Source organism: Sesamum indicum, linkage group LG8, assembly GCF_000512975.1.
Source record: "Sesamum indicum cultivar Zhongzhi No. 13 linkage group LG8, S_indicum_v1.0, whole genome shotgun sequence".
In the NCBI taxonomy this organism is placed as follows: domain Eukaryota; kingdom Viridiplantae; phylum Streptophyta; class Magnoliopsida; order Lamiales; family Pedaliaceae; genus Sesamum; species Sesamum indicum.
Genome location: NC_026152.1, coordinates 12223008 through 12236232, shown reverse-complemented (window position 1 = coordinate 12236232; position 13225 = coordinate 12223008). Strand labels below are relative to the sequence as shown.

Sequence of the window (13225 nt, the reverse complement as noted above, 5' to 3'; positions counted from 1 at the left end):
TTTTTTTTTTTTTTTTTTTTTTTTTTTTTTTTTTTTTTTTTTTTTTGAGGGGGTTTTGTTTAAAGATTATTGAATTCTTTGGTGAAGGAAATGAAAATATTTGGCTTTAGGGATCCAAGAAATTTGGTGGGATTTCTTGCTTGCTTGTAAGGATTGTTGTGGTGGTGGCTGTGGGAGTAGTGATGGAGTATGAGGAATATATGGAGATGCTGCCAACTGAAAAGGTGTCCACACACTCCACTCCTCAAGTTTGATGCTAATGGATGCTTGCTTTAGCAATTCATTCTTTATTTCCACGACTAAGATTATATCATAAACTTTAATTATCAAAATCCAATATAACAACAATAATTATTATTTAAGTAACTTGACGCACACACTTTGGTGAAATTTGAACTCACGACCTCACAATATTTTTTTCTCTTTCCTTTTTGCTGAGTTCTATTATAATTGCAGATTAAATTTTTTATTTCGAATCTTATTGTATCTTTTATTTTATTTAATATATACTGTACAGTGTACAATATTTTTTAAAAAAATATAAATACATACGATGTAATCTTTGTCATGTAATATACACATATTGAATGGAATAGAAAATTCGATCTACTTTGTAGAAATTAAATTAAAATGAAAGCATTACTATTAGAATTTTTGGAATTGATTTTAATGAAGTCTTTTCCATTTTAAATCAAGAAAGGTCCAAAAAGTAGTCAAAATTGCACAAAATTGTTGTTGGAATTTTAGCAAAATGCATTTCTTACTTTTTTGGTTTCTAGGAAAGTCATATTTGATATGATTCTTATTATGTAGGTTCATAAGATTGGTCAATAATATGAAGATTTTCTTATCCTATATAGGTCAAAATTGAGTTGGATTGGATCATACCAAAAATCGCTTTGTTGGTTTTATTTTTAATTTTTTTTGTTACAATAAAATAAAAGAGAGAAAAATAAAGATATGTATATACATTTTGAAGACCCTCGAATATATTTAATTTTGTATTTTTGCATCAGTAATAAATAAATAAAAAATAAGATAAAGTACCTTAAATCGTGTGCTTTAAAGAGCATTGATCTTGGCTTGTTTTGATATTATCTATCTATACTATTATAAACAAAAGAAGTGCTATAAATACAAAATAACGGCTTTGACACTGTTGTATCAATTTTTCTGATCTCAAAAATACTTTTCAATTAATAAAATAATTAATTTATTCAATTTTTCAGATGTTACATTTATTTAACTATTTAATTCATATATTTTATTTATAATATATTTTAAAATATAAAAATTATATATTTATTATATATACGTAGAAACGAGGCGACACAACAACTATCATTATAAAATTAGTGGCATCTTCATCTTCCTCCTCTGCTTTACTCACACCCATTTTCTTTCTTGTCACATCAATGGTCTCTAATTGTTTCTACATGTGTGGTTTGTGATTTATTTCATTTTCTTTTAGAAAATGATGGTCCCCCTACTCTATTTATTTATTTCCTCAAATATTGATTAATTCGAATTTCAAAAATTACTAATTATGAATTGAAAATATGTAGATAATAGTCAAGATGAATACGTAACAAAGAAAAGTAAAATCAGATATGATATTGTTGATCTTCCTGTAGGAATTTGTGGAATGTCACTGTTAATTTCTTTTGGGGTAAATTATACGTAGAACCTTATAATTTGGTATAATTACGATTATCATCTTATTGTTTGAGAAATTATTGATACTCTATCAATACTCAAGAGAGGTTGTTGTATACCTTAATAATATTACAACGACTCTCTCAAAATTTATCATAATTATAAATATTTATTGATTTGTTGTTTTAAAAAATTACGAATAATTTCTAGTCGTCTAACATATATTTTTCTTATAATGAGCTGTCACGAGACGTATTTGTTAGATGACAATTACATTTATGGGGATATTTGTTATTTTTGAACAACGAGGGGATGTTTGTAATTATGACAAATTTTAAGAGAACTCATTATAATTTATCCATAATTAAAAGGATAAATTACAACAACATCTTGAGGTTAGGCCTAATTATACCAAGTACCTCATGTTCTTCATAAAAATTATAAATGCACCCCCTAATGTTGTAATTGTATTAGTTTATGATGGTATTTTCTTAGGAGAAAAAATTTACATAAATTCTTTTTAAGGTATATTACATCGGTATCACCTCAAAAGATGCACTTGTAATTTAACAAAAGGCCCCTAAAGTACGTACATTACATCAACACTCTGACGGGCTATACTTATAATTTTATAAAAGACATGAAACATTTGTATAATTAGATCAAACCACATAAGCTGATGTAATTTATTCTACCCAAAAAGTATTTGATAAGAACTAAAATTTCATATATCGAGGCCCCAAAACTTTTTATTTGGTAGTAATCTACGGAGGTGTGTGTCTATTTATACTAGCATTGTGGCATGCTATTTTTATGTGTATATAATAAATAATATTTTACGTAACAGAATACATTATAAATAAGATAGAAATATATTAATTGGATAGTTAAGCTAATGTAAACATAGAAAGTTGAATAAGTTAGTTAGCTTATAAATTAAAGGATATTTTTGGTATTATAAAAATTTGGTACATCGATGTCAAAATCGGCACTTTGTATCTATAATATCTCTTTTCTTTATAATAGTATAAATAACAGCTTGGAATTTATTATATTTGTGATACTTTGTGTCTTGAAACTATTTATGTACTTGATAGGATTTTGAGTATGTGATGTAATTATAATTAATTTATGAGTGTCATCATATGTATAATGTAATTGATTGTAGATATCAATTTTAATGAATTAATTATTTCACAATTAATTCTTACAATGGAGAAATCAATAAAATGAAAATTGATTTTTTACAATTAATTATTTAAAAAATACGTCCAAAGTGATGGATATATGTTCAATATAATATAATTTTATGATAATTTTGGATTTGAGTTAAATATAATTAAATTAATCGTCCCAAATATTATATTTACTACTATTCATAAAGCAATGAATAAAACTTTTGCCTATAATTGGGATTACATTTTCGATTATTTTTAGCTTTCCGAACATTACCCAAAAACATAATTACCTTGATCGAATGAAGCGATTTATATTTCGTTTTTTGTTTCGAAAAAACACAAAATATTAGAGTTAAGAAATTACACTGACTTGTGTTTTTATCTAATGTTGATATGTGTCTTATACTGATTAAAAATGAGTAGTTTGATTTATAGTGAGGTGTCTTTTTAGGAACAACTGAAACTCCAACCTAAATAGACAATAATTTGCAAATTTTGGTATTTGTATATGAAACTACAATAAGTTGATTTAGAGTAGAAAAACCACAAGAACAACATGTGTAAGAGTTTTTATGTGTCCAAAAATTACACCAACACAGCAACACACCATGGGTGCCTGTTGACTTTGACCAAACTGTCCCAGCTAAGACTGGGAATCTGGGAATTTAATTGTAAATATTGTACTTCTCTGCACTCATTCCATAAATAAGATGTGTATTGCAAATGTAGTCCTGTAATTTACAGATTACTCATATTCAGTCCTAAGATTTTGATAATTATGCATTTTTAGTCCTTTTCTTTAATCAATAGCTCTGTTAAATCGAACGGCCGTTAGTCTTTATATTTTCTTATTTTCATGTTTTATTGTTTTTTTCTTATAATTTTTTCTTTTTTCGTCTCCTGATTAGTTATATTATTACGTATTTTTCCATAGTTAAATAAAATATTATTAGAAAGTAATCAAATAATTCTATTATGGGTAAATATTTTGCTCCAATTTTTGTCAAAATAGAGACGAAATAATTCTATCCCGATTGTAACATGTGCCGGACAAGTACTTATTTTTACTATAATATTGTAAAAATAACTATTTATGATGAACCAATAAAGACATAATAACATGCTGTCATATAATACAAATACTGGAATATATAATTTTTTTAAAAAAAATATAATACATTTCGAGCGTAATTATTTAATTATTGTATAACAAAAAATATAAGCATATACATGTACATACATACATCATTAATAAATAATTCATAGAAAAATAGTTACGACTATAATAAGAAAGTCATTAATTTTAGTTTTGGTATTGGATATAAATAAATAATATTTATAGATGATGATATTATTGAAAAAAAAATAAAAGAAGCCCATAACCTCAAAATTAAGTACAAAGGAAAAAAATGAGGTAGAATGAACTTTCCTATGCCAGTATGATTTTTATTAAATTTTAAGAATTTAATAAATTTATAACGTATATCAAAAAAATTATCGTAACCAGAACATGTCGAACACCATCGGCCATGTCAGTGCTCTATCGTTTTTGTCTTGATGAGACGGTCCTATTATGTATAAGTATTTTTTTTTTTTTGTTTATTGTTTTAGTTTAGCTTGTTCAGTATATATTTAAATTTTATTGATATCGAGTTGGTACCTAATGTATGCAACACTTTACGAAATAACTTTTTAGAATTTTTATATGTACCACTTTATGTTATTTGTAAATGAAATATTTGAAAAAAGGACAAAAAAGAAATGCACAATCATTTAATTTTAAATTAAATTTTGTCAAAAAAGAGGGACTAAAAGTACAATTTTGACAAATTCAGTGGAGTATTATGAAATTCCGGAAAACTGCGTGACTGGAAAATAAATACAAGGAAGAATTTATGCGTCAAAAAACAACAACGAAAGAGAGAAAAAATTAAAACGTTGATAGTGAGAGGAATTTCAAGAACAAAGCGAACGAGATTTTGATCGTTCGTAGCGTATGATAGTTAATCTTTACTCGCCCTAGTTCTCAATTCCTCTGCAGTAAGCGCTTGCTACTCCCCCTTTGTTGTGCATATTCTTGCTTCCTCTTAGCTTTTATCCATTTGGTGAAATTATCGAGTGCGAAAATTTGTGCTTCGTTTATAGATTTTGTTGTACTTGGATTGGGATAATTCAAGTTGCTGAATGTTTGTTGCTGTGTGTTTCTGAAGTGGATTTAAGTATGGGTTTTCGAGTTTAAGTCAAAAGGCTCGAACTTTATGCTTTAGTTTTAGTGAAAAGTGGCAAATTTTGGTAAAGGGTGTGAAGGGGAAGTTGGGTTATTTGGATTGATTGAGGCATTAGTAGGATTTTGTTGATCTTTGGTTGAGAGTGGTTTCTGCAGTTTGAGTAGCTTTTTTTATGGTGGCTTCGCTGATTTTTCTTGATGAAAAAAGGGGTATGTTTAATCCCCTTTCTTTGAAAATATAGGGGAAATTTGAATCTTGCTTGATTTTCTGAAGGTTTGGCATATATGCAAGTAATTGGTGTGTCCAAATTTTGAAACTTGATCATCGTTCAGTTTTCTGACTTTGGGCGTCTGATTTTGGGGTTTTGTGTTGAAAGAATAAAAGCCTCTCAAGATAACATTTGGTGTCTACTTCAAGTTGGATATATCATCGTTCTTTGTGAGATTTTGGAGGGTCGGATTGGGGTAAATTAATTGAAATATGATCAAACAGATATTTGGAAAGATTCCTCGGAAGCATTCTAAATATGCTGGAGAGCCGAGTCCATCTTCAAGTTCTTTGACTACTTCAAAGAGAAGTGAAGGAGGAAACAAAAGATTAAGCAGTGCAGTTGACGACGTTATTTCAGCCCCGTATTCTGTTTTAAGCATTGGAAATAACACAGAAGACAAGTTTGTTCGGGATAAGAACTCGAGATTGAATGGAAATTTAGTTTCTGCTTCATATGAAGCACTACCGAGTTTTAGAGATGTTCCCACTTCTGAAAAGCAGCTCTTGTTTATCCGTAAGGTTAAGATGTGCTGTGTCGAATTTGACTTTACTGACCCTACAAAGAACCTTAAAGAAAAAGAGATCAAGCGACAGACTTTGTTAGAGTTAGTGGAGTATATGACTTCTACAACTGGGAAATTTACCGAAACGGTAATGCAGGAAGTTGTTAAGATGGTGTCAGTGAATATCTTTAGAGAGTTTACTCCTCAGCCAAGGGAGAACAAGCTGGTAGATGGCGTTGATTTGGAAGAGGATGAGCCTGCAATGGATCCTGCATGGCCTCATTTGCAGGTTGTGTATGAATTTTTGCTGAGGTTTGTTGCTTCGCCAGAAACTGATGCCAAGATTGCCAAAAGATATATTGATCATTCGTTTGTTCTGAAATTGCTTGATCTCTTTGACTCTGAAGATCCCAGGGAGAGGGAGTACTTGAAAACAATACTACACCGCATCTATGGAAAATTCATGGTGCATCGGCCGTTCATAAGGAAAGCTATCAATAACATATTCTATCACTTTATTTTTGAGACGGAGAAACATAATGGCGTCGCTGAATTTCTTGAAGTTCTTGGCAGCATAATTAATGGGTTTGCTTTGCCTCTTAAAGAAGAGCATAAGCTCTTTCTTGTGCGAACATTGATTCCCTTGCATAAACCGAAATGTTTGGCTATGTACCATCAACAATTATCCTATTGTATTACACAATTTGTAGAGAAAGACTGCAAGCTTGCTGATATTATTATCAGGGGACTGATAAAATATTGGCCAGTTACCAACAGCTCAAAGGAAGTTCTCTTTCTTAACGAGCTGGAGGAGGTCTTAGAAGCGACGCAGGCACCAGAATTCCAACGCTGCATGGTACCTTTGTTTCATCAAATTTCACATAGCTTGAATAGTTTGCACTTTCAGGTATCTATTATGCCATTTTATTACCACTCTCTTTCTCTTTTTAGCACTTTTGTATATTTGCAGCATATATATCCTTTCAGAACCCTTTATGTGCTTGGTATAACCTTCAAGTGCTGTTATATACTACCATGTCCTTGGTAACGGACCTCACCTTAATAATATTCCCATGAAGGGGTTCTAAGATTAATTGAACTAGGTGTGTGTTTATATATATATATATATGTATATGTTATGCAATATGTCATGTTTTTGAGCTTTGATTCTATTTCACCCTGTTCTTATGAAATGCGTCCAATTAATTATAAGGAGTGATTATCATTTTCCATTATGAATGATTGCATTCTTGAAATAATCTCTACTCAATTCATTTACTTAACTTGGAGAACGGAACTGTCTCAAATGATCGAATAATGACACTGCATATCTGGCCCTTCGTCCTTGGATAAGTACTTGGGATAGAGGAGGTGATTGCAATAATTATTCAGTTTATCTACTGTGATAATGACTGCTCACAGCTGCATTGGCTGGTGATAATAGTTGGTAGGAGATTCATTATGAATTAGTTAATTCTTTGTGGTAGGCAACTTTTGAGGGTTTCGTTGGTGGTCGTTTCACGATTGTTTGAAAGTATAGTTGTCAATGATGACTTTTTAATGAGACAGACTTAAGGTTAGTATGGTTCGATGACGGTGAAACCAACTTTCTAAAGTAATGGTATGCTTTCTAGGATAGTAGAGAGCTGGTGTGGTTTTAAGAAATCACTTTCTCTTTTAATATTGATTTCATTTCCATTTTTGTGCATTAGCATTGTAACTGTTGCTTGTAGAATTTAGTTCATTAAGCATCAAGTTGTATTCTAATGGAAAGTTAGATTACTTAATCTAATAATTTTCAGAAATTGTATTTGCATTAATGGGTCGTTAGAGTCTTCTTACTTGTATAACGCTCAAGATTATTGCATGGCTACGTGTTTTCAGTTTCACTCTTTGGTCGCCTTATTTGATTTATTACATATCAACCCAATTATCGTTTCTTTCATTTAGGTGGCAGAGAGGGCCTTGTTTTTGTGGAACAACGACCACATCGAGAACCTGATCAAGCAAAACCGCAAGGTTATACTTCCCATAATCTTCCCCTCGTTAGAGAAAAACGCTAGACACCACTGGAACCAGGCTGTCCACAGCTTGACTCTGAATGTTCGCAAGATCTTCTACGACCTCGACCCTGACCTATTCAAGTCATGCCAGATTAAGTTTCAAAACGATGAAGCAAAGGAAAACGAGGTCAAAGAGAGACGTGAAGCGATATGGAAACGCTTGGAAGAAGTTGCTGCAGAGAAGGCTGCAAGTAATCAACCTATTCTTGTCCCTTGAACACAACTTGAATTCAAATCGCCTCTTTGCTTCTCCTTTTCATCCATCTTTTTCTACTTTTTTCTTTAAAGTTTGTTCGTACATTTCTTTCTTTTTTTCATGAGGGTGGGGACGAGTCTGGTTAGAGGGTAGGCGTAGCCGTTTAGGCATCGAGACGTGCCAAATTCTAGTTGTTTAATTTGCTTGTGTATTTTAGCATCCATTTATAGTGTGAAGATATAAAAATAACTTGACTGGTGTTGAAGATGGCAATTTTGTACCATCTATTTGAGATTGATTTATGGTTGTTGGAAGAGTTTGTCCAAATATATGTTGTTTTCTTATTCTTTTCTACAAAAAAATTTGAGTGCCTGCAGCCCGATCATTACCACGGATCAGGATATGCCTACGGATTTATAGGTTGCTTACAGGATTATTTATAAGTTTTATATTGTTTTTGTTATATCAATAAAGGAAATCGAACCCACGATCATACTTTTCAGATTCATCTTTGTAAGAATTGAATAATTCTCAAAATCAATATCAAAGTTTTATTATTTTTCCTAATGTACTTCTCGAAATATTATATTTTCCAAATTTATTTTTCTAAACCAATCAGAATTACCCTAAAAATAACCCCAAAAATCGCGTAGGAAGCCTTACTCTAAACGAGCAAAGGGAGCATACTCGATGCATGAGTATATTTAATTTTTTTATTGTGTTTATCAAACTAAATAAAAAATAAAATAAAATAATTAACTTATAAGAACTATAGAATTAATAACCAAAGTTATTTATTTTAAGATGCTTACACTTAATAAATAATATATATATATATATATATTTGTACCTATGAATTTCAAGATGATCAATAATTGTTGGTGAAATCCTATCCAATTTGACTAATATTTTTGGATGGATCAACATACCAAGTGAATAAAGTAAAATTGAGAAGTTTGGGAATAAAATGGTATAATTAAAGACTTTATGGTATATCTCTAGAAAAATATAATTATTATAATTTTATTGACCACAAGTTTGAAATTGGGGTTAGGAATAATAGTTGGGCTGCTTTGATTTTTCCAAAGTATCAAGTAGATAAATTTGAATTGACATTTTGTTAGGATATAGACATGATGATCTCATTTCTATTTTTTTAAGGTAACAGTGATAAACTATTATTAATAGTAGATAACAACTCCTATACTATATAGGAGACAACGTCTCATGGACCTGGTAAAGTTCGAACCCATAACCTCTAAGATTATGAGGCTTTAACTTCGCCAACTGAGTTAAATCTTATTAATTGATTTAAACTCTATTATATTGTAAAATAGTTGTTATCGAAAAAACATGAGTTAGTTTTATGTAATTTTTATTTATTTTTAATTATAGATTCGGTGTGAGTATTTGTTTATGTGTACTACATTAAAAAATTCTAATTATTAAGCATGGTTCTAACTTTTTTACATATAAAATATTGATTAATTTTTTATTGGGACTAAATCTATCATTTACTTAAAAATAATTTAAGAATATTCACTATTTACCGGTCCATTCGGGACGGGTTTCGTCCATCTAAACGAGTATAAATATAGGTTTGAGTTTGATTTTTATGAACTCGTTCTGTACTGGACGGATCCCAAATTTTGTTGCGGACTCGCCATGAACTCGCGAGGTGGGTCCTAATCCAAATTTTCTTAAACAAAGTGGGGGTGGATCTTTATTTCGGTCCAATTCATTCCACTGTCGATATTAAAATACAATCATAATATTGATAGAGCGAAATTGATTTCACAAATATATTTAAATAGAAGTGGTCTATCCTTATCAACTGAGCTGACAGGTAGAAATTAGAATCAATAATTTGTAATTTGAAATATACCCTACTTCAAGTTATAATGCTGTTTTTATAATTTAAATATGTAAAAGCTATGAAACTCTTTCACTATGTTTGTTTTTATTTTCAAATTATTTTCGAGACAAGTCAGAACATACTCAATGTTTGTCATTATTCAAAAACATCTTATTTATGTATTTTTAATTGTTTTAGCATTAATACATATATATATACACACACACACACATATACATAGATATATATAAAAAAGACATGATTTGACAATGCTTTGTCAATGAATAGTAATTTTATCTCCCAAAACACAATATTAAACATATAAAACTTATTTTAAATGATCTCCAAAAATAAATCCAAACATATATACTATCTCTAACACACTTATTTATCTTTATTTATCTTTATTTTTCTTTCTCTATCTCCACAAAACACAAAGAAACACTCAGAAAATGAATCCAAACACTATGTTTGTAATTTGAAAGTTTTTCCTACTCCTTTGAATCTTATTTGCTCTTGCAATTTCACAAAAAAAAGTTTACTTTATTATTCAACATTGATTTTTCTTTTTATTTTTCCCAAAAATTACCAAAATAAGCACTCTATTCTTATATAAAAAAAAAAATCCTCCACTAAAGATTATCTTTTTTATATAAAACAACAATTCAATAATGTGACATTACAATTCTTAATAATTAATTTGTTTCAAGTGAATTGATTACAGTTACATAAATAATTTTAATTATTAATAATCAATATATTATAATTTACTAATATTAAATATGTATAATTAATCAATAACTACTATTATAAAACACTCGTGAGTTTATCCCAGTGCTAGGGCATCGATTATCGGTACCAACGTGCAATATGAACACTCAGTTGGATCTGTCACGAATGGGGTGATCACAGAGAAGTGGCCGAATGTAGTTCCTGAGCGCAACTTGTAGCGAATAAAATCAAGTTATCAATTTTAAATAAAATATAATTAATCAATAACTATTGTTACAATATATCAATTATTATCATTATTAAGGATTCGTTCAGTCCAAATGGGAGGAAAAAGAAAGCGAAAATAAGGAGGATGATCAAAAGAATAATAGTTTTCCTTCAAGTTGTTTAGTAAGATTGAAAGAAAAGTAAATTTCAAATATTTTAACTTATTTGGTACGAGAAAATTAAATTATAAGAAAATACTTCCACTTGTCGCCTTTGCCCTCTTTTTTTATCTGGACGATGTCGTTGTCGCCAGATTTGGGGGCAATGCCGCCGCTCCCATCTGCAGGAGAAACACCCCCTCTGATTGAAATTAATTGATTAGATTTGACGAATATTATTTAATTAAAAAAATATTCAATGATCATTAAAATATATAATAAAAAGAGCATAGCGATCATATGAAGAGAAAAAATTAATGTTGTTAAATCAATTTAACAGAAATGAGCAAGTAAATTACGTTTAATAAAATAGAGGGGGGTTTTTCACCTATTTTTAAAATATGAATTTTTAATTAAAATTTTAAAACATCGGAAATTTTTATGCTATTTAGCGAAAATTTGAAAAACTTGATTAATAAAAATATTTATCAAACAAAATCAAGAATATTTTTTACTAATAAAAACATTCATTGTTGATTTCAATGCAATAGTTTTTCAGCGATTTTGTTTTTTTTTCTTTAGTGATTATATACGGTATTATCAGTGGAAATGAAAAAAAATAAAGAAAAAAATAAAAAAATATATATTTATTATCGTTTTGATATTATACTTTTATATTTTTACTCAATTTTAAACAAAAACAAGATTAGACTTCAAAAAATTTCATATATATTAAGTTTTAATTCATCTCTATCTTTTTTCTGACTAAACCCTAAATTCTCTCTTATGATATTTTGTTTTACTTCCAACTTTTTTTTATAATCATATTTTTCATTCCAACAAAACATAGTATGAACAGCAACACATCGGTGCAGTTCCAAAGCGCCAATGGGCAGCTGAGTGAGTTGTAATCATGTGTACAACTAATCAATGCACCAAGAGTCCAGCTTGGCACCTCCGTGTTACCGCCGTCATATTCTCTCTCTATCTCTCTTGAAATTTCTCCGTCTCCAGAAGCTCTCGTCACATAGAGAGAGAATTGAACCAGTCTTCTCTCTGTTTTTCTTCCATGTGAATTCAAAGCTTTGCAAGTCATAGTCCACTCGCAGACGTATAAATGCGGTATTTTCTTTGATATTTGCAGATATTTCTGCGTGTGAATCGGAAATGCCGAGCATAACGGTGAAGCTATACAGCGTCTTGTTCAAATTCTTCCTCAAGCGCAAGTTACAAGCTCTGCTTGAATCTCATACTCGGAACCCATATGGTGTTGTTTCGCGGCCGGATGAGGCCGTTGCTGCCGCGAACCCATGTTTTTCCGATGACGGTGTTGCCACTAAGGACCTCCACATCGACCCCGCGACTTCCCTTTCGCTGCGGATTTTCCTCCCTGATTCAGCCATAATTTCGGGTAAATCAGTTCCGGATCTTAGAGTCAGGGTTCCGATGAGCAGGAGTTTGAAGAAAGTTTCGGATAATGGGGTTGTTTATGGTGGGTACTCGCCTGAGAAAAACGGGCGGAATTGCCGGAAATTGCCCGTTATTTTGCAGTTCCACGGTGGAGGGTGGGTAAGCGGTGGAAGTGATACGGTAGCGAACGATGTGTTTTGCAGGAGGATAGCGAAATTGTGCGACGCGGTGGTGGTTGCAGTGGGGTATAGGTTGGCGCCGGAAAGTAGGTATCCAGCTGCTTTTGATGATGGGGTGAAAGTCCTGAATTGGTTGGGGAAGCAGGCGAATTTGGCTGAGTGTGATCGGTCTTGGGCGAATGGGAGAGTTGGAGGTATAGGGGGAGAAGATGGGGGGAGAAGACAGATTGTTGATGGATTTGGGGCGTCGATGGTTGAGCCGTGGTTGGCAGCTCATGGAGATCCATCTAGGTATATGTTTTGATCCTAAGCTAAGATGATCTTGTGAAAATATATGTGGAAAAAAGAATGAAGTTTTATACATGCTTCTTCGTATTGCTATAGTCGAAAATGGTGTGAATTTGTATGTAGAACTCCTGATTAGTTAGAATCTTTTTCGATTGTATGGACTTGTGCAAGTTCATGATTAAGTGATCCTCTTTCCTGAAGTGTTAAGTCATTGGTAAATGCTACATGGTTAGTAGAATTAAACTTGACAGCTGTATTATGAGTCCCATTCAACTTTGTTTTTACTGTTTTCAATGCTTTCC

At 30.9% G+C, this 13225-nt stretch overlaps 2 protein-coding genes across 2 annotated transcripts in view; both read left to right on the top strand.

Moving 5' to 3' along the window:
- On the top strand, positions 4750-8415 carry LOC105168362 (serine/threonine protein phosphatase 2A 57 kDa regulatory subunit B' theta isoform-like). Its single transcript, XM_011088419.2, has 2 exons — positions 4750-6742; positions 7786-8415. The coding sequence occupies exons 1-2, from the start codon at positions 5543-5545 to the stop codon at positions 8113-8115; spliced, it is 1530 nt and encodes a 509-aa protein (XP_011086721.1). The 5' UTR covers positions 4750-5542; the 3' UTR covers positions 8116-8415.
- Positions 12038-13225, top strand: part of LOC105168360 (probable carboxylesterase 11) — a 2686-nt gene continuing 1498 nt past the window's right edge. The window contains exon 1 of the mRNA XM_011088418.2: positions 12038-12926. Coding sequence (XP_011086720.1) covers positions 12214-12926 — 713 coding nt within the window. The 5' untranslated portion in view covers positions 12038-12213. The remainder of the gene's footprint in view (positions 12927-13225) is intronic.